Raw genomic sequence first — 21,140 nt, 5'->3', positions numbered from 1 at the left:
ATCATTCATATTTTTACCATGAGCAATACTCAGGAACAAATACATCGGAGGGAAAGTGCTCAGAAGAACCTAATCCTTTTTTATTCCATTAAGATCGTACTTAGATTTTAACAGCCGATTTACAAAAATCATACTTCAGCAACAAGTTTCCAATCAAGGGAACACAATAGCTAAGCTAAAACCCGAGCAACATTAAGCGCGTTCACACTTTTTAAGCGGGAAACACACACGGTTTCGGTTTCTTGTGCTGTAAAAACAAAACAAGCTCGTCACTCACATGCATATTCAATTCCAAAGCGACGGCGGACTTTAAAGGGGGAGGGCGTTCCTTGTGATGTCATTATCTTAGCTCTGCAGGGGTCCCTCCTGACACGTTCCCTTGCATAGATTTCCCCGAGACATTCTTCCGTCCGACGTTAAAAGGCTCGTGGTCCGCTTTGAAAAACGGCAGAAGGGTTTGGCGGCAACTTGGTCCTAACCAGATGCTCCTGCTGGAGAACACACGAGACATAAAGTGAGACCGTTTTGCTGCCTTTACTAACAGAAATCGTCCGTATTCTCCTTTCTTCTGGCAATGATCAAATCCGTCGTAGTCAAATTGGGTCAAAGTTTTTTTTTTTTTTGTTTTTTTTTTTTTAAACTTCATTGCTGCCGAGTCTTTTTTTTTTTTGTGAGCATCAGAGAGCATGTTTTTTTGGCGGCGCGGTGGGCTCGCTGTCCCGGAAGCCCTTGGGTGGGTGGTGAGGCAAGGCATGATCAAAAGCAGAGTGTGTGCGTGAGTGTTGCGTGTGTGTGTGTGTAGTCACCCCCTCCCACACATCCTTCCATCGTTTGTGCTTTCAATGCAGCAGCCCGTTTTCCCTCATACATTCAGCAAATGCTTCACATTCCTCTTGCTTCGATCTTATTGCTCTGCTCAAACGTTTCACACCTTCAAAAAAAATACTTGGTCACCGTCATGACCAACACTAACATACTAGCTGAGTAGGTCGAATTCTTCAAAAACAAAACATGTTTTTTTTTTTTTTTTTTTTTAATTTACCCCTACAAAGTATTTTTGTAAGGCCAGTAACATTATGCAGTTACATTTTTTGGGGGGAAATATTGTAAAATTCGAAACTTTTGATGAGTGATTCAATTCAAACGGATTGCACACAAGTGACAAAAATTGGACCCATAATTACTGCGGTTCTTAAAGGTTAAATGCAAATGTATCGAACTTAAGTTAAATACAACTGAATTGTACTTAAAAAATTTTTTACCGAACTACATTAAACAAAAAAAGTTTAGGCCACTGCGTACCTCTGGTGTAATAGTACTAGTACGGTGGTGCCTTGAGATACGAGTTCAATTCATCCCATGACCACGCTTGTATTAGCATCTCACGCCATATTTCCCCCTTTGAAATAAGTGCAAATGCTTTTAAACTATCAGTCTATAATTTTGTACTTTATAAAACCAAAGTAATAACGTTTCAAAATAAAATGTAAATAACGAAACACTGCGCGTCATGATTTAATACTGCAACCCTATCCATTGCGCTGCTCCTGATGTGCCCGCTTTAGCCACCGGGAGGCAGTATAACCAATCATTCGAACACAAGATGAATACTCCATCTTGAAGTCACTCAGTAGGATTCTGTTAAAACATTCATTTCCCCCAAACTGTTCCCACAAAAGTAGCGGCGTCATGCCTTGATGAAATGAAGAAAATGCACCCAACGTCTGATGGATGAATATTTTGATGAAAAGGTTTTTTTTGTCCGTTGAGCGTACACAAACCCAAAGCCTTATTTTACCTTTGCCAAATTGGCACAGGCTGCTCTTGTGTGTTCACAGGCAGCGTGGGAAAGGGCAAGAGGTCCAAGCCAGAGGAACAATTAGAGTTTGGCATGAGGACTGCAGATAGACCAAGAAAGCGGGACAATGGATAAAAATATACCGTAAAAGAATTGCTGCATTGTCCCGCAACCGTTCCGATTTATTATTTTTTTTCCGAATCGCTTCACAAGTAAGTATGTGTCAGTGCCAGTTGGAAACGGAGCCGACTTGTTGGTCACCGCATCCTAAATGAGCTCATTTGCAATTTGGTTTCGTCTCGCTCATGCCTGACGCGGATTACGCAGTCGGAGAATCCGCAAATCTCTTTGGATTGCGTTGTTGCACTCGGGTCGATTGGCACGGAAAGTGCAAGGCCATGACCGCACAGAGATAGTTTTTTTTTTTTTTTAAGAATAATTCAATGTTTGTCTGTGTTATGACCAATTTTCAGTGAGTGAAAACTGACTTTTGGGACAACTCTATGAAGAGCGTCCGTTTAAAAAAAAAAAAAAAAAAAAAAAAAAAAAAAGGGTTCTTCTCGTCATTCGGATTATAGGTGGAGCCTATATCCTATCTAACTTTCTAGTTTTGTACAAAAAAAAAAAGTGAGCTGTTTTGAACAAAACAACACAAGAAAGTGGGTCAAGTTGACCCAATTATTGGATCGGTCCATTTTTAACCCCAAAATTGTGTCATTTTGAACCCAACTGTTTTTAGAGTGCAGATTTCTGCTTGTCATCAGCAAGTTACAACGCAGAGACCGGAAGAGTCACAGAAAGGCATAGAAGTGGATTTTACAGACGTTTTGGAGAAATTGCTTTGATGATTCATGGCCGCCTAATGTTTTTTTCACCATCAAGGTCAGATTTTAATCGCGGACTCTCATTTGGGACTCCATTTAAATGTCATCGTCATCTACTGCCGGTAACACAATTTAGGGGAGGCCCTTTTCTGTTCCAGCGCGAGTGGCGACTGTACGTACCCCGATTGGCATGGACGAACCTCATCGAAACTCCCAACGCGGATTGTGAGCCAGCGAGAGCTGACCTCGCAACCGTTCTGCCGATGATGAAGTGAGTGACGGATGCGGCCTCGTCGCCGCCGCTTACACTCGCTAACTGGGCCACTCCCGTTAATAGAGCGCGCGCCCTGCCGTTGACCTCCCACGCTTCCATTCCGTCAACCCCCCCAACCCCCCCCCCCACCCCCGCCTCCCCCCGCCACAGCACTAACATATGATTGAACATCACAGAGAGAATCATGCGGACCGCCAGAGGGTCAAACTTTTCAATCTTGTACGTTGCGTATTTTGTTAGCCTAATAGCATAATTGCCGATGCGAGTAGCTGTCAAACTTTTTACCCCGAGTACCACCTTAAAAAAAAAAAAAACATGGCTCCTCAAGTACCACCATCATAACCGATCAAAGTGTTCAGCCCAAACGAGGCAGGGTAGCTATCGATTATTTTCAGAATCGAGTACTCCACTGATTAACCCATTGATAAATTAGGTGACCGGTTAAAAACTGTTTTGCATTATAAAACGACAATGCCAATATGTAATGTGCATGCGAGGTGGACTTTAATTTTTTTATTTTTTTGTCCACTTGGGTATGCCATACTTAAGTTCTACGCCATAGTATTTATGACTTTGAATGTGTGTGGCTTTTAAAAGGCGGGGCCTAGCATGGTGAGTGACATGAGAGTGTAGTTTGCTGTTGCTAGTTTAGGTTAGCCAGTCTGTTGACTGCCTGATGGTCATAGCAGCTTGGGTATGAATGTATTGTAGTTTTTTTTTTTTTTTTTTTAACAGTTTGTCCAGTAACTGAAAATGTTATATTTTGCAACATGCTACAACTAGCAGTGGTAGGCTATTTTAGTGATTCTTACCACTACTTTGTAGTTGTACTAGTACCACACTTTCAAAATCGTTGTCCTAAGTCATTTTGAATTTACTGTCACAATAGACAGTAAAAAACAAAAAACAAAACGTACACTATGTATTTGTTTTTTCTTTATGTCTGTACATTCTCAGACATCCACCCACCATGCTAGGAATCCACAAAAAATGTAATCGAGACAACCGGCCTCCTGTTTGTTGAATTTGTTCTGTTTTGTTCTTGTTTTCCCCCAAAAAACGACTTGGGAAATGATGCTATTAGGCTAATGAAATGTAAAAAGATTCTTCACAATTTTGCGTTGCCATAAACAATGGAGCAATGTGACAGCAGCCAGCCAGCCAGCCAGCCAGGGAGGGAGGGTGGCAGTTTTATCCCAATCTAATCTGGAACAATGTCCATGCACTAATGAGTCGCCAGCTTGCCGCACAAATCCTGTCACCGTCTTATCCATTATTTCAGCTTTGTCTGGTGTTCAAATTTCAATTTGAGCGCACACATCTGCTTCTTTGGGGCTTTCTCATTATAGCAGGCAGCTCAAAACCAGGTCGGAATGTATTATTTGAAGCCTTCCACGTTGTCAGGAAGGACAGTATATGCTGTTTTCACACATTTTATATTGCAAGGACGGGCAATTTAAATCCTAGATGGGGCCCACATATGCGCAAAGTTACGTGCTCTCTATATATTTCATTTTTCCTAATACATTTTTCACTGCATGTATAAGATGCACTATCCTAACCCATAAACGAAAGGTTTGACGCAAACAACAAAATAACCGCATTTGAAAAAAAAAAAAAGTAAAAATACATTCAAGGACGGCACAAAACTGAAACCAACATAAAGGGCAAAAACTCATTTTGTGCATTTCTTCACGGTATTCAACTAACTCAGAATTTTTATTTTATTGAAGTACTATCTATGTGTGTCCTGCATATCATTCCAAATCTCCCCCAAAAAATATATTAGGCCTACTCACGTTGTAGCCTCGGCCTGACTAGAATAAGACCCGGTACAAGTGCACACGCAAATTTGCATTACTGCTGATTCCCGCTACCTTTTCAAATATTTTTTTTTTTTTTTCCCCTGTTTTTCCAGGATTTTTTTTTCTCTATTTACCAGCGTTTTTCATGCAAAAAGGTATGTTGAATATTCACCCCAAAATACATTTTGGATATATGTTATATTGTATTTTTCAAATGATAGATTCGCATGTAATTGGACAATACCATTGCCCTCAGCAGCCAGGTGGACTCATGCAAATATTTATATCCACAACTGTGCTGTGTTGTACGTTGAGTTCTCTTAAATGTTAGAGAATCTTGTCTCAAAGCGTGCGCTATTGAGGTCAACCAAATTGTGTTACCTAATGTGGCCTGTTTTGAAGAGCTGGGTCACTTTGAGACACATGCTGCCGCATCACTACTCTGGGGTGCCCCAACAGCGGGTTGCCGCTTGGGAGACAAGTCAAGATGACTTTTAGCAGGATGAGCGTTCGCAAAAGCATCATTTGATCTACACATTCAAAATGCGCTATGCATCTGGAATGAAAGAACGTTTCAAGACATCACTTTCTAGATGAATTGAATCAACTCGATTTTTCGATTAATCGATTCCATTAACCGATTAATTGGGGCGACTCGATTTTCGATTAATCGTTGCATCTATAGTTACGGGGCATCTTAACAAAAGGGCAGTGACATACTTTTGTCAAAATACTCAAGGAATAAGAATTTGTTGGGTCCTCCCTCATCCTACTCCATATACTGGCAAAACATTCTCTAATTAAAAAAAAAAAAAGAAAAACACACAAGGTGACCACTGACTGTCCCCCTCCTTTTTTTTTTTTTTTTCTTTAACTTTTTTTTTTTTTCCCAGGTTCCCGAGTATGCTCACCTGACCCTTTGTTGATGCGCTGAGCTCGGCCTTGTCATGCTGGATGTCGTGCAGGGCGAGAGGGTTGTAAGAGGGTTCGGCTTGCACCGCGCCGAGGACGGGCCGGGGGACCGAGACGGGCTGTATGTTGGCGCTAGCAGAGGCGATGCCCCCCTGGTGCGGCCCGATAGACCGGTGGGCTTCACCGCTGTAGGCGGCCTGGTAGCTGGTCTCAGGTGGGACGTGGGGGGATTCTGCAGGTTGTTGTTTCCTGCTGCTTTTCACCCATGGCCTGCACTCTTGTCTGAGGGGAGAGTGACATATCAAAAGGTGATTCACCCCCCTTCCCCCCCCCCCACCCCAATAAAGCTGTTCTAGTCGGCTTTTCCTGCCCTCTTTGTTTTGTTGCTTTTTATATCAATCCTGAAGGGTTTGTGCTAGCACTGCTATTTAGAACGGTTGATTCATCCCTCCAACTTGATGCCATTTTGCATCCTGTGATCAATCTCATTCATTCAAATCGTATCTAAAAAGCACAATGACTTTACTTAGGTTTGTTCCTGCTGGTATTATGAGTGTGCCATTTTATTTGAGGAAACCGTGACTGTGGATGGTATGATAAACAATGACTTCTCTGCCATGTCGCTTGCCTGCTCTGGTGTGAAAGTAATATATTTAGTGTGATATTGACGGTAAGAATCAAATGTTACTAGTTACTGAAGACAGATTATTTTACACTTTGCATGCAAATGAATTATAAGCATATTCATTAACATAAATGTCTTGTGGCAAAGTATCAAGGGATCAAAGAATATTGCCACCCCTGGCCACCATGTAGCTCCGCCCCTGCTTACAGGCAAATTTAACTCAGGTACTTCTACTCAGGTACACAATCTAGACAAAAGTAAAAGCTTTTACATGAACCAGGAGTGAAACTGGAGCAAATTTAACAGTCGGTCCACCCAGCAGCTTCAACTTTGCTATTTCTGTGATATGGCTTCACGGCTCATGTTCTCTGGATCGGCGCAAGAGACTCCAATGTCGTCCAATTCTCGACAAAATGTAACGACCCCAACGTCAGTCATCATGTAAAGTGTCTTGGGACGTGAGAGTTGTGCGCTACCTGCAGGAGCGCCCCCTGTCCTCCTCTTTCACCTCCAACCTATTCCCCGGGCTGCCCCCGTTACTGATCCAAGGGTAGTGGTCCTTCTTGGGAATGGGCCAGGGTTTATAGTCCTGCTTGTACTGCGTGACGCTGGGGAAAGGCACACCCGGGGGTTGGTAGTCCTCCCGGGGCTTGTAGCTGGGCTCCCTTCGCGCCCTGAATGAGCCTCGGGTCGGGGAGCCGCCGGCATCTCGCGGTCCGGGGACCAAGGCGGGGCAGGATACTTGCTTGGTGACGGATCGCACCTCACGCTCGGAGATGTCCGAGTAGTTCTGGATGGTGAGCGGCACGGAGAGGTCCGATTTGTCGAATTGGTTCCAGAACCGAGCCAGGCAGCACACTCTGTTGATGCACGGCCAAGCCATAGCCGCTCTTAATTGCCCAACTCCTTTTCACGTGTGCAGGGATAGAGCAAAAACAAAACAAAAACACAAATGAGGGGGGGGGGGAAAAAGACACAGCATTCAAAATGAGAGTGTTGCTCCTTCTCGGTCCGCTGGTGGGGTTCTGAGAGGGTCCATGTGACAGCAGGGATCAAGTGCTCCTCTGACGTGCTCTCATATAGTGCCTCCACTCTGCAGATGGATCCGTGCAAAAAAAATATCCTCCTCATTCCAAATCCGACATTCAAATTGAGGAATTTCGTGTTCACGTGTCCCATTCCAGCCTTGGAGAAGACTCAGTGGTAAATCAGTCTTGCACCTGAAATGATCTTCTGCATCTCCTCACGTTACATAATTGTGATGCGGCGTCGACCAAGCATGCAGAGCAGAAAATATACGGCACGTACCACAAAAAAATAATAAGAAGAAAAAAGTAACAAAATGAAGAATTTAAGCAAATTGATCTGCCAATAGAAGAATGACATTTTACTTGGCAAGTAAATAGGGGAGAAATCAAATGAAGACTGTATTACTTATAGTAGACTATGTTACCATTTAAGCAAAATTACCCAGAAAACGATTTCTCAAAACATGTTGCCTAAAAACACTGATGTCTTAAATATACTGTATTTATATACACCAGCTATATAATTATTTATGTTAAGATAAACGTACTCATATCCAGTACTACAATCTCAGTAACACATTTTTTAAAGGAAAAAAAGGCTTGATTGAAGTAAGTGAAATGCTTTTAAACACTAAAACTACCTAATGGCAGGAAAATATCTTGGTCGGCAAGGACTTTCATTCGGTGTTTGCAATGCAATAGAAACATATAATTATGCAACAACTGTTCTGTGTAAAATACTGTAAAAACAAAATAAATAAATGCAGAATTTATTGAAGACTCTAAATTATCCTAAGCTCCCAGCAAGTATTATTATTAATAATACATACTAAGTATTATTGTAATATTATTTATGGCACAGATACAGTATTAACGTAAATGTCAAACCACCAAGTAAAACTTTTGTTGTTTGACATTGCCATCTGATGGAGAGAAATTGTACTACCACACAGTACAGTAAAAAGGATCCTTCGTTTATGACAGTTACGCACCTACGGCGGCAACGTAACCTGAATATGTACAGTACGTAAGATGGAACATGTCCCTGCTAAAGCAATAGTAAACACGTTACATTAATATCAGCATTGTATTGTCTCATTTCTCTTGATATTTTATTATGTACGTTCTAATGATTCTCATGCTCCCTCTAGTGGTACATTAAATAATCATTGCCAAAGTACAGTTCAGTTTTATTTAACGTTTAAGTTCAGAACATTTGCATTTAATCTTTTAAGTTGGCAAAAAAATCTTCACCTCACATGTTGTATTGGTACTCTTGTTTCATAATACAAAATCATTTTTTTCTGTCTGATTAATGGATAATAATAATACTTGATTCCAAATATATTTGATAGCTGCAGCCCTAGCGCAATACATTTGAATTGAATGTGTTTTTAAAAAAAAATATTGTATACGTAATTTGAGTGCAGTGATCATGCTCAAGCTGTGTATAATGTTGCATTGTTTGGCTTATGCTACACATATAATGTTGGTCATGAAGGTAGTATACTTGGATATTTAAGTGTTTTTTACATGGTACTTACTTGCTGTAAAAGTTGGAGAACCGCTGGTCTACTAAAACGCGCCCAAGACATGACAATGAGCGAATTATTTTATTCTTTATTCTTATCACAACTAACAAAATGAATTTGACAGGTAGTATTCGTTTTAACGAGTGTTATTGAAAGCAACACGACGGTAGCGAGAGGGTGCAACGTTTCACCCACGCAAGACAAGTGTACAGGGCCAGGCTCGGGAAAAAAACTAACTCTTCGCACAAGACCTTATCAAAAATATTTTATTTATTTTTAAAGCGTTCCCACCACTAACCAAACCACTCTGGGTTCTGCTCACGAGCCTACATTTCCCATAAGCCCCCGCGAATCCGGCTAGAATCGATACTTGTAGTGCGGACACTTGGATGAAGAGAAGCAGCGGAGACTAGGTGCTATCTACTCACGAAGTAACACTCAGATACAGCAACAGTACATGTATCTATGTAGTCGTTCACGTTACAAAACCAAAATGCGACTTCTAATGTGACATCGAGTGATAGCATGCGCACAAAACACGATGTCACGTGGCGCAGTGTTGACACGTGTTGGGGCTCAGCTTGGGGTATGTTTCTGTTGTATGTACATATGATATATACTTACAATCTCTGAATATGTTAAACTGCAGTTTTTATTATTAAGGTTTGGGAACACTACATTAGAAGCTTGTGTGCAAGAACTTTCTGGAACAGTTGAACTATGTGTTGTGAAAATAATAGCTACATGTATTTGTCACAGGAAATATGGCTCACTTGCCAGAAGATGTGGACCGTTTGGATGAAAGGTACAAAGTGGATCGAGGAATGTTACGATTGGCAGGGCGGCTTCTCCAAGTTCCAGCATCTCTGCGATATCACATCCAGAAAAATGACTCCATTCTTGTGCTTGGTCAGTACTTTAAAGTCATTTCATTTAGTGTACAAAGTAAGCATTAATGTTGGATTGAGAATGACAAACTCAGTTCCAGTTCAACAAGTGCCTCTTGTCTAAAGTTGTCTTGGATGAAATCCGGCTCACCTGCAATCCTTTTTTGAATTATATTTCCTTCTTCCCACCCCCTTGTTTCTTTTCTTTTCTTCCACATTTCTCACCTGCAATCCTAATGAGGATAAGTGGTATGGATAGGATATTCATCAATGGGTGAATGGAATGAGGAATTATATAATGTTTGCCTTTTTATCTTTGTACAAATGTAGTCATTAATCAACATGACATTAATAATAGTAATACAGTACAGGAAAATAAATAATTTATCGGAGTAAAAAAAAAAATCCTAACATATTTTCAGTCAGAAAATAACGTTTTTATTTTTTTTTATACCGGACAATAAGGTAAGAGACACAGCAAGTGTTCAACAACGGCCACAAGGTGTCAGTGTTTCCTTAAAAATTAACTGTAGCCACGTTACAGCGCTGCAAAAAACAAGCTCCAAAAACACATTTTGAAACATGAAGAGTTCCGCCAGCTGAATTTAGCATGCAATTAGAGCAAAATAGAATGGCTGTTGATTTGACTTGATGACAGGGGAGTGGTGGTCGATGCTATCGCTTAGTCCTCACTGACCCTAAACACCCCACTTTGCGCTTCCATCCAGTTGATTGGTGGATTGTGACTCATAAAAATCTGAATTTCATTTTATTCAAAGATCAAATTATTCAATTGTTACGCATATGTGCTAAAACGTTCGCCCCGTCGTAACGACGAACAGTCGATGGATGCATTTAAAATGACGTTTTTCCTTACTAGAATGCCCACCATGCCTTCATACTGCGTTGTACGCTCCTTTGTTATTCGCCTGTCATACCACCACGCAAACATAGAGAGCTGTGGTGGTCCGTGATTTTATTTTAGTGGTGACATGTATTTTGTTTCTGCATGCGCTGTGGTGAAAACAAAAGGGGGGATTCGCTAGCTCCTATGATGTCTACTTTCTGTACGACATATAGACTGCTTGTAAACCAGCGCCTTAGCGGGATTATGCAAAAAAAAAAAAAAACACACAACCAATTTCCATGAAACTTTGCGGCAGGTTTTCTCCCACCGCACAGGTGCAGTGGTACATTCCACAAACACGTTGGAATGCGACGGCTAACGCATGCACGCGCATCGACTCACAATCCTGCGCAGAGTGCAGCAGATGACGGCTGCAAATTTTCATTTCATGGTCATTGGCTGTCACTTTGTAAGTGTGGGATTGATTGCTGAAGTGTCGCGGATGCAATTTAGGATCAGCTGAGTGCACTACTTGGCTAAATCCAGCAGAGGTGCTATATTGCATCAGTGTCAAATGTTTGCTGGCTGAAGAAGGGTAACACCATGTCAGCTAAATTGAGCTACAGCTACGCAGACCTTCGCTTATGTCGCAACACCTCCGGGCATCATCGCGCTCAATACGATATTTTGCTTTGGAAACAGGAGTGCAGAATTTTCAAAGCGTTTCTTCCGTTGCATTAAAATGTATAGAAAGCAATAAAATGCACGAATTCATCATTTTGATCAATCACAGAAATGTACTCAAATATGGGAGAACAATGAAACACAATGAGCACACTCGCGCGGGAGTTGGCCACAGGGCACGCCACCCCACTAGGCCCCGCCTCTTAAAGGCACAGATCCAACACACAGACAAGTATTAGCTATACATTTTATGCTTGGAGTTTTTTTTTTTTCTGTGTTCAATTACAATGTGTTTAAGAAGTGCTTTAATAAGTGTAATAATGCGAAAGGTGTTTGAAGCATGTGGTGCCGTAAACCTATCAACATTTTTTTTTACATGATCTCTCGACATTGGCTCTAAAAATTCTACACACCCCTGCTGAAATGCAATTTTTTGGTGGTATAAAGATAGAAATCATTTCAGAACTTTTGCCACCATCCATGTAACATATAACTTGTACAAGTCATTGAAAAAAAGTGAAAAGTATGGTTGCACAAGTGTACACACCCTCTTGGAACTAGAGAAGTTGTTGTGCTCAGAGTTAACCAGTCACTTTCAAACTCCCTTTGAATGTGAATCGGCGCACCTGACACCATTTAAAGTGCCTCTGGTTAATTAACCTGAAATGAAGTTCAGCTGTTCCAGTAGGCTTTCCCTGACATTGTTGTGCTTTCTAGCATGCAGATGCCCAAAGGTTTTGTGCTAATACTGACTCGTATTTGGAATTGCTCATATTTGAACAGGTATGTGTAGAATTTTTTACATCACCAGTACATCGCAGATTTTCCCCCAAGAGAGCTGCCCATGTATCCATTTACCAATATAGACAGCAAATTGAACCAATTAGTGGCACAGCTATGTGTGAGCACAATTTTTGTTCATACAAATCCGTCTTTAGAATTGAATGTTTGATTCCTACAGTCAGTGGCAATTATAGACATTATTTTCACAGCATTAAAAGTAAAAAAAACATGGCTGAGAAGTCAGTGTTTATCATCGCATCCACAATCGTGGTTTCATGAAATCAAATCAGCACATTCGTAAAACTAGCAGGAAAAAAAACCTGATTCCCGAGCAGCGTTTAGAATCGTGAAGAATGAAGAGATTTTTGTGCCATTGTGCTTTTTAGCTATGATTTGAATTAATCGGCCATTAATCACTGTATGCAAAATGGCGTTGGCTCTGATTGGCTTTTAGCTAGGAAATGCAAATCAGTGCATGAGATTGAGGCACACTATAAGCAAAGCAACGGCAAATAAAATGGCATCATCTCGTAAATTCAGCTCAGCAAAATTGCTTTTTACTTAAACTTGATCCTGCGTGTATTTTGAGTGCGTCGAGCAAGGTTCTGGGAACGAGCTTATTTTATTTCACGAAAGCCCGACTGTCGATGCTATGACAAACAATGACTTTGCAGTCTGGTCTTAGCCAAAATGCCAGGGCTGTTTTTTTTTTTTTTTTTAGGGCAGTCCAGCTGGACCAAAGCTATCAAAGTGCAATTGGATCCAAGTGAGAACCCTCATATGTGCGACTCACCTACAACAGAGGCGTGAGTGGGCTCAGACTCTGATTTATGGGAGCATCTCATCTGCAATACACTGCGGCAGGCATCATCACAGCACACCGCTCATTAGAATAAAGAGCCGGCCTTTATTTTCATCTCCTGAGAGCTCCCGTCTCAGAGGGCAAACGGTAAACTCACGCGCCGCTGTCACCGGCACGTGTTCGCGGGCTCCTTCTCCAGCCCGTCCGGATCGGCGGCTATATGGGGAACCCGACTGTAAGGATGTGCTCACGTGTCTCGCAAACACGAGGAGCTCTTAAACTGCACTCAAATATCATCACGCTAAGTTGGACAAGCGCCGGGCCCCGCTCGCATGTATTTCACGGCTAGTCTCGCTTGTCAAGGCCGTAAATCTGGAGAGACCGTTGGGTTGAAGAAGACGACGCAATAAATTAGTGTCACCGTGGGGGGGGGGCGATATGACTTGGCAGGGAGAAGGCAGAGGAAGGCGAATGCATGCGTGTGCATGATGGGCGCAAACATTCACGAGACATTTTAGGAAGGCAAGTAAGAAATTAGATCTTTGTTGCCCTCTGAAATAGAGGTCGTTTTTATTAGGATAATCTGGACAGTGGCGGTGTGAAAGAGTTCAGCGGGCTCCTCATGCATTCATGCATGGACTTGTCTGCGGCTGTTAAAATGAAATGACACATTAACCTTGGTGGCTTTCATATTATAGGAAGCCCTTGCTTTATGATTGTACCGTCATACTGCATTTTGAGTGTACAGAGCTACTGCCTACGCTTAATCATTGATTCATTTATGGCCTAGAAGTATTTTTCAGACAAGTATTTACTGTATTTTTGACTTTGTTGCTATGCTAGCGTAAATGAGTGACTAGAGTACGCTGTGTTTCAACCAGGGTTATAATAATGTTTGGGTTTTTTTCTTTTTTGGGGTCATAGTTAGCTTTTCGGTGGTATAACGCAAACCGGTTTGCACCGGAAAATCGATTTTTGATTTAAAAGATGCGAGTGCATCGAATCGAACTGAATCGTTCCACATTTTTTCGTTGTGCCAAGTTATCAAAGGAGTTATAACTGACAATAGAAAAGCATTTGAGCTTTTGTAATCTAGTACATTTCAGAGTCCGTATTTTCTTACTTTTGCTTCAGCACCGAAGTCAACGCAAACATATTTTTTTCAAGAATATGTTGTATGCAGGCCTGCTAGTTGAAACAGAGCATTCTGATAAATATTGCGTTTGTGGAATGAGTGTTAATCCACTTGTTTTTAGCCATCTCTGGGGGCGTCCATTTTGTCACTTCTGTCGACTGAAAATGACATCACAACTGCTCACAACGACCAATCACGACTCAGATTCAGAAAACAGGTCAGCCGTGATTGGTCGTTGTGAGCAGTTGTGATGTCATTCTCAGGCTAAAAACAAGTGCATTTTGCTGCTTAACTTATATTCCACAAACGCAAATCAATCAGAATGCCTTGTTTCAACTAGTGGGCCTGCTGGGAACATATTCTTGAAAAAAATATGTTTGGGTTGACTTGCCGCTTTAAATTAATGCTTGTACTTTTCCCGAAGTCCCTTTTTTTTTACTTCCTGTACTTTTACCCAAGTACAGAGTGTGACTACTTTTGCCACCTCTGTGTATAGTGAACAGAAATACCACAGTAACAAAAGTGTTTTCCTCCTCATCTCCTCTAAATCATAACACGGCATTTTTTTATTTTTTTTTTTACGTAACAATGGTCACCGTTACTAGCTGGGCCAGCTGCAGCCCGTGGATGTTTGTGTGGCCACATCAAACGCGAGCCTCCACCTGACCTATGCGTGTGCGTGCCAAGATTGTGTGTGTCAACGTGTGATCTCTCACTCCCTCTCTGACACGCGCAAGCCTGTTGCTGCCTGCCACACAATCACAGCTCCTTCTTTAAGATCTGATGTAATGACTCCCCCCCGCCACCCCGCACCGAACAACCCACCCCCCCCCCACCCCCCGCCGCACATCGTCTCGCTGCGGTCAGCGTTCGAGTCGCGCTCCCCGAGGCTCATGACGCAATGGCTAATCGGCACACAGCGTGCGTGATGCGTCACTACCAGGCAGAAGGCTTACCTGCGCATGTGTACAAATGGTGTAAAATATCTTGCTCCCCGTTCTGATTTCTTTGGCCCGCCACTTCTTCTTCGGTTCCTAAATGTCATGCGGGCGATGTAAGCAGCGTTTATTAGCCAAAGATCACACAGCCAGCTGTTGTAACCACGTCTATGTAGGTCTCTTGACTACCGTGCGTTTGATCAAGAGTATTACAACGCACCAACAACAATTTAGCCTCTCTGAGATTTTTCCCTCCTTTTGTCACCGTGTGCTTTCATAAAATTCCTCTGGAGGTTTTGAAGCTTTCTGAAAAGGAGCTCTCTTCTTTGTTTTTTTCAGGTCTTGGTGTTAAAACCTGCATTTTGACCTTAAAGTGGGAAATCAACCCAAAAATATTTTTTTCAAGAATATGTTCCCACAAGTTGAAACACGGCATTCTGATTAATATTATGTTTGTGGAATATGAGTTAAGCAGCAAAATCCACTCGTTTTTAGCCAGCTCTGGGGGGCGGCCATTTTGTTATTTCTGTCGACTGAAAACGACATCACAATTACCCAGGGCTTAGGTAACGACCAATCACGGCTCAACTTCAGACAGCAGGCCGGGTCAGGTAAAAAAAAAAAAAAAGGCAAAAATTACTGCGACATCTCATCTATTCAGCCTTGGATTTCACAAGATCACAAGAAGGTGTCATGCTACACCAAGAATAATTGAATCAATCAATTTAGTCATGTTTGTTTGCCTCTTCCGCTAACACTTCCAATTTCATCCCTTCAAACTTCATTTTACACATGCAGGTGCTCCCCCAAATGTTCCATGGTGACCGAAACTCTCACAAAACGGAGGAATAAAATGGCTCTAATTGCGCTAATTTTGATAACTCTTCTCTCATATGTACTGTTTACTTTTGCAGCCATTTTTACACCTGTTGCCAACCACACAAAATTTAGCGCCGGCTATTTGGGATCTTAGTACTTTGTAAATCAGGCCCTCGGTTTATCTGGCTCTCCTCTGTGACCACAATGCACCAGTGCTGACACTGACACTCGTGGTGTTCTCTGGCAAATGCCAATCGGGTTGCACAGTGGCAGATCGTGAGCACAGGCCCCGATCTGCGCCCTCATGCCGACCTCACAGAGTCTGTTACTGACAGCCGGGCCGGAAGCAACCACAAGTGGCCTGCTGGAGTTCAATATGTAGCGCTCTGGCAGTGTTAGCGGTCCTGCTTTTGGGTTGTTAGCGTCCGTCTGGTGTACGGACGTGTCTCCTGGTATCGCTTCCACACTCTTTGACATTGTGCTGGCGGACATGGTCAACTTTTTTTCCAAGTCTCATATGGACACTGGAGAAGCTGCACTATCGAAGAAATGAATGTGGGCTGCGGCTACCGTCTCATGTTAGCGCTCGTGGCGAAAAAAAAAGAGGTAGGCAGGAATCTCCTTCCTTTCCACCTGTTGTCTGTGAAAATGATTCGCGATGCTTACGGCTTCCTAACTGGACAGATCTTGGAGTCGCACTATTGTGATTATGCCTTCCCTTTTTTTATGTGGAGCAGCGTACGTGGGTAGCAGCTGCCAGCTTCTAGCTAGCTTCAGCATTAATAACTGGAGCCGAGGTGTTTATGACATTGTTTGGGGCGGCTCTTTTCACTGCAGTCCAACTAGCTGCTGTTTGGCTTTAATGTTAAGACCGCTGAGAGATGACAGTAAAGCCGCGTAATCTCAGTTTGATCATCGGACACTGTTACATGTAGGAATGACACTTGGACTAATAGTTAAAACGGAAGTCAACGCAAACATATTTTTTTCAAGAATATGTTTTATGCAAGCCCACTAGTTGAAACAGGGCATTCTGATAAATATTGTGTTTGTGGAATAAGTGTTAATCCGCCCGTTTTTAGCCATCTCTGGGGGCGGCCATTTTGTCTTCTGTCGACTGAAAACGACATCACAACTGCTCACAACGACCAATCACGGCTAAGATTCATAAAACAGGTCAGCCATTATCTTTTCAAATGCAAAGTTGGCACAAATGTCTTCATCTTGTACACTCCAACTACCATGTGACTGGTTTTAACCCCACCCTCTTTTTATAATTAGCTTACAGTGGATATCAATATGTCTGATGTGGATGTGTTCAGAATTTTCCCATCACATTCAGGGTCTTGTTAAATGGGAGAAAGTAAATTTGCCAAACATGAGGGAATGGGGCGAATGTTGCAAATAGGCCTACCAGTCATTGTTAGCGCAAAACCTTCAGGCGTCTGCTTGAAAGCAAAACAAGAAGTTAGGAAAAGCCTACCAGAACTTCTGAACTTTATTTGGGGTGAACTACAGGCACGTTAATGGTCACGTTGATGGTTGCAAAACTTTTGAGGTGATTGATCTTGGTCTCGTTTTTTTTTAACATCCCAAAACCTGGCAATTGAACAAGGGTGTGTAGACTTTTTATATCTGCTGTATTGTCCTTCCTTTTTCCAGTCGCGAACGTACAGTGATCACCCGCTCTATCATGGTTCACCTACTGTGATCCTACTATACCGATGTTTTTTTTCTTTTTTTTCTGTTAAACACATCAAATGTATTTGTGTTGAAATATGTTCGCAATGTGTATTTGATAAGCTTTAACGCAATTACAGCATGTGGAAGAGGTATTTTAAGGCTTCAGATATACTGTATATATATATTTTTTCATATGGTCTTTTCATGGTGTAATTTCACCTATAACGGGTGATTTGGAATGTACCGTAAATTTTGCGATGGACGGGGATTACTATATATGCGCTGCACGATTTTTCAGTCGAATGACAAACTACTTTCATTCGTCACATCACCAAAAATAGTTCAAAATATGAAGAAATGTTGTCTCGAATGTATATGGCGTCTTTACGTGGAAGAGGTTTATCCACAGTGGAGTGTCATGTCTACTGTCAATCTCTCAGCACAGAGCTGGAGCAACATGCGGGCCGAGCCATGGATTTTATTACCGCGTTAACATCTAACATAGATCTTTGGTGAACTCCCCTCGACAACCGCCCCGCCGCCCGCCCCACCCCCGTCTTTTCATGCTGTCTCACTGACACACTTGCACGTACACAGTCTCCATGAGATTTAAAAAAAAAAAAAAAAAAAAAGTCGGTGCAATCTGATATGAGATCCACTGTTACCGTCTGCCATCATGCCTAAACTTTCCACTACACCCATCCAACGTGGCAACCGTTTGATCTCCCCCCGCTTCCCCACCCGCCCATGTTGATCATGCCTTATATGAAGTTTGGGACTACTCCAACAACATTGCCTGGCATTTCACACACTCTACTTTAATTGCATTCCTTCCTTATTGTGGCAGTGGGAGGTGAACGATGGACTATGTTAAAGCAACACTGGGCAAGTATTCAACCTTAATACATTTTTTTCACAACTCTGTTGATGAAACATTGACTTACAATGAGTCGAATGGGGGGGGGGGGGGTTGTATCGTTTTTAGGCACTAAGCAACTTTGAGGAGGGAGGGAGTAACCCTGGCACACCCCAAAAATACAAATGTCCTGAATTGCTTTATGGCATACGTCACTTCCTCCTTTCGCTATAATAAGGAAGTCGATTCGAACGTCTACGCGCTATTACTGGTGTCATGGCAGAAGCCCCAAAACAAACAAAAAAAACAAAAGTAATTAGATGTATTACCTCATCGCTATTCATCTTTCACACAACCGCTGGAAATAGAAATGTAATTCAGTCCAGCTCAGGATTTCACGACGCTACGCGCTGGCGCTCAAGGGAAACGTGGTTGACTTTCGTCAAAACACTACCGCTTTTGTCCACACGGCGCCACTATAATCAACAAAAACTGACAGGACGCGGTGTTGCTTTAAAGTCGTAGCCCCACCAAACTTCCCTTCCCTCGTGTCTCCTTTTGTGCTGGTAGCAGAGATTCAAAATATTTCAGTGGAAAAACGTTTTCATTCCAAGACACAAAATTTGATTCAACCCTTGTACCAAAACCTCTTAAAATACCTGATGTATTGCATCAACATGCTGCACACGTGAATTCATGGTAGTTGGACAACTCACATGTATTAAAATAAAATGCTAATAAAAAAAAATAAAAAAAATAAAACATTGCCAAGAAACACAGGCGATGATCAAGTGAGAACCTTACTAGCTTACAGTATTTTACAAAAACGGGCTGGACCTGTTTTCAATCCGGACCCAATTTTTTTTTCCTTGATACATTTGACAATAGCTTGATGTCCCATTGTGATTGGCTGACCTTTATTAAATCCGAAACAATTGAGTAACAGACAAACTGATGAACTGGCGAGTTAGCTAGCTAACGGCGAATGTGCATTATGTGAATGCCGAAAGCATTCATTACCAAAGGCATGTTGACATGTTGAATAGTTTTTACATTTTCATATCTAATGGTGACAGCTTTATTTGTATTGAAATACAAACGAGTTGGAGGTCAACCAGAAACCTGCCATGAATTACATGTAGGAAGCAACCCCCCAAAATTCTTTGCAACATGTTCTATGCGCCTTCACTAGTCCAAACACGGCATTCTGATAAATATTGCATTTGTGTAATATGAGTTAAGCAGCAAAAATCCCGCCGTTTTTTGCCATCTCAGGGGGCGGCCATTTTGCCACTTCTGTCGGCTCACCTGTTTTCTGGAGCTGATCCCTTATTGGTCGTTCCCTGAGCCCTGGGTAGTTGTGATGTCATTTTCAGTCGACAGAAGTGACAAAATGGCCGCCCCCTGAGATGGCTAAAAACCAGGTGGATTAACTCTTATTCCACAAACGCAACGGCTTGACTTCCACTTTAATCAATAAAGTCAGCCTTTGGAAACGGCATCTCGTACCATATGTAATTGGTTTGTTACTTTATGAATGAAGATGATACAGGTCACCACCCAATCTCGATCGTGGCAGAAAGCACATCGTGTGAATGAAGCCTAACTTGACTGAATGAACGGCGCCAGTGGTGACCACCCAACGAACGGTCGAATGGGCTAAAGCGGAGAGGTGGAGGACTTCACATTTGAGGCCAATCATCGATTGGCATTTAGTCCTCCCCAACTTGTCCGTGCCTCCCGATTGGATATTTTGCCTCTACGGGTAGCCCCCGGCGTGCCGCAATCAGCCGGTAAGTCAGGAGGTGCAACACCTCCCTCCACCTCCTCCCCTCCCCACTTTTTTTTTTTTTTGCCCCTGTGTAAGTCGTGGCGGTGTTTATGAATGAGGATGCGAGGATATGAATGAAAAATAAGAGGCGGAGGGAGCGGGCGGGGTCGGGGGACGGAGGGGGCTTTTCTGGCGTGAATGAGATGCGTCCAAGGATGGAGGGAAATCGAAAGGGAGGACGCCGAATGAAAATCAAACGGTCGCAAGGAGACGAAGAAGGGGAACGGACAATTCGACCGGCCGCACCTTCGTGGAATTGCCCCTTTTAGAGCCGTGCGCGTGTGCGTGGACGTGTACTTTTGTGTCTATGAGCCAGTGGGGAATCTCCCCTACCTGACTAACACACACACACGCGCGCACACATTTGGTTCCCTGCGCAAGCTCCGTGCTTTGAATAATAACGGGGTTACCGTGGCAACCAGCCTCGCACGATGGATGGGGCTTCGGCCCACGATAAACAGAGCGCGGCGCCCAAACGCCCGCGTGTCACTGGGTGCGCGATGTCGCAGTGGGACTTTCTTTGTTCGGGGACAGTCATTATCGAGCGTCTCCCGAGCCGCGGCGGTGGTTTGCGTCTTTCTGCGTTTTTTTGGGTGTCGTTTTCCAGCACGCGGCCGAATGCCCTTGCTAAGAGGCCTGGTGCAGGTGCATAGTGGGGACATGACGCACGCACACGCACCATCACTGAGTCATTGCCTTACGGTAATAACAAGGCTGTTGGGAGGGAAGAGGTGGCGTGGCTGTTAGCCGCTTTGACACAGCATATGGGTGAATAATGTCGATGCTTGATTTGATTCGATATATGGCACAAATTCTTCATTGTGTGTGTGGTTGTAGGACCTTACAGCAGATTTTGAAGACGCGGGAATGTATTTCTGTCAAAAACCGGGCACCACCCGCTGGATTGGATAAGAATACATTATTATTCTTACAAGTACAAACGTCGGTGTGATCGTTCCGCTGTAAACGATGAAATCCTTTCATCATTTATGAAATTGAGTATGGACTCAAGTGGGAGTTTTACACGCAGCCAGGAACGGTGGAACACGCTGCTGTTCCAGATAAGGAGCTTGAATG

At 42.8% G+C, this 21,140-nt stretch overlaps 1 protein-coding gene and 2 long non-coding RNA genes across 7 annotated transcripts in view; 2 read left to right on the top strand and 1 right to left on the bottom strand.

Moving 5' to 3' along the window:
- Window positions 1–59: 59 nt before the first annotated feature.
- map6d1 (MAP6 domain containing 1) lies at window positions 60–7,504 on the bottom strand. Of its 3 annotated transcripts, none has more exons than XM_086044121.1 (3): window positions 6,715–7,504; window positions 5,613–5,895; window positions 60–488 (listed from the first exon to the last, which is right to left on the bottom strand). In XM_086044121.1, the coding sequence occupies exons 1-3, from the start codon at window positions 7,119–7,121 to the stop codon at window positions 417–419; spliced, it is 762 nt and encodes a 253-aa protein (XP_085900247.1). In that variant the 5' UTR covers window positions 7,122–7,504; the 3' UTR covers window positions 60–416. The 3 variants fall into 3 exon arrangements, with proteins under 3 accessions (XP_085900247.1, XP_085900246.1, XP_085900248.1); XM_086044120.1 differs by having other exon boundaries at window positions 60–491; window positions 6,715–7,503; XM_086044122.1 differs by having other exon boundaries at window positions 5,618–5,895; window positions 6,715–7,503.
- LOC147141280 (uncharacterized) lies at window positions 181–5,903 on the top strand. Its single transcript, XR_015088511.1, has 5 exons — window positions 181–514; window positions 2,538–2,680; window positions 2,759–2,893; window positions 4,815–4,856; window positions 5,595–5,903. It is a non-coding gene; the product is annotated as an uncharacterized LOC147141280 (long non-coding RNA).
- Window positions 7,505–8,975: 1,471 nt separating the features above from the next.
- LOC147141278 (uncharacterized) overlaps window positions 8,976–21,140 on the top strand; it is a 25,527-nt gene continuing 13,362 nt past the window's right edge. The window contains exons 1-3 of one of the 3 annotated variants that reach the window (XR_015088463.1): window positions 8,976–9,384; window positions 9,558–9,707; window positions 12,721–12,770. This is a non-coding gene — a long non-coding RNA (uncharacterized LOC147141278). Of the gene's footprint in view, window positions 9,385–9,557; window positions 9,874–12,720; window positions 12,771–21,140 lie in introns of those variants that run through there. The other 2 variants (XR_015088462.1, XR_015088461.1) reach the window with 2 other exon arrangements.

This window comes from Filicampus tigris, chromosome 10 (genome assembly GCF_054856515.1).
Source record: "Filicampus tigris isolate MCC_2025a chromosome 10, RoL_Ftig_1.0, whole genome shotgun sequence".
Classification (NCBI taxonomy): Eukaryota; Metazoa; Chordata; class Actinopteri; order Syngnathiformes; family Syngnathidae; genus Filicampus; species Filicampus tigris.
This window is presented reverse-complemented; position numbering and strand designations above follow the sequence as displayed.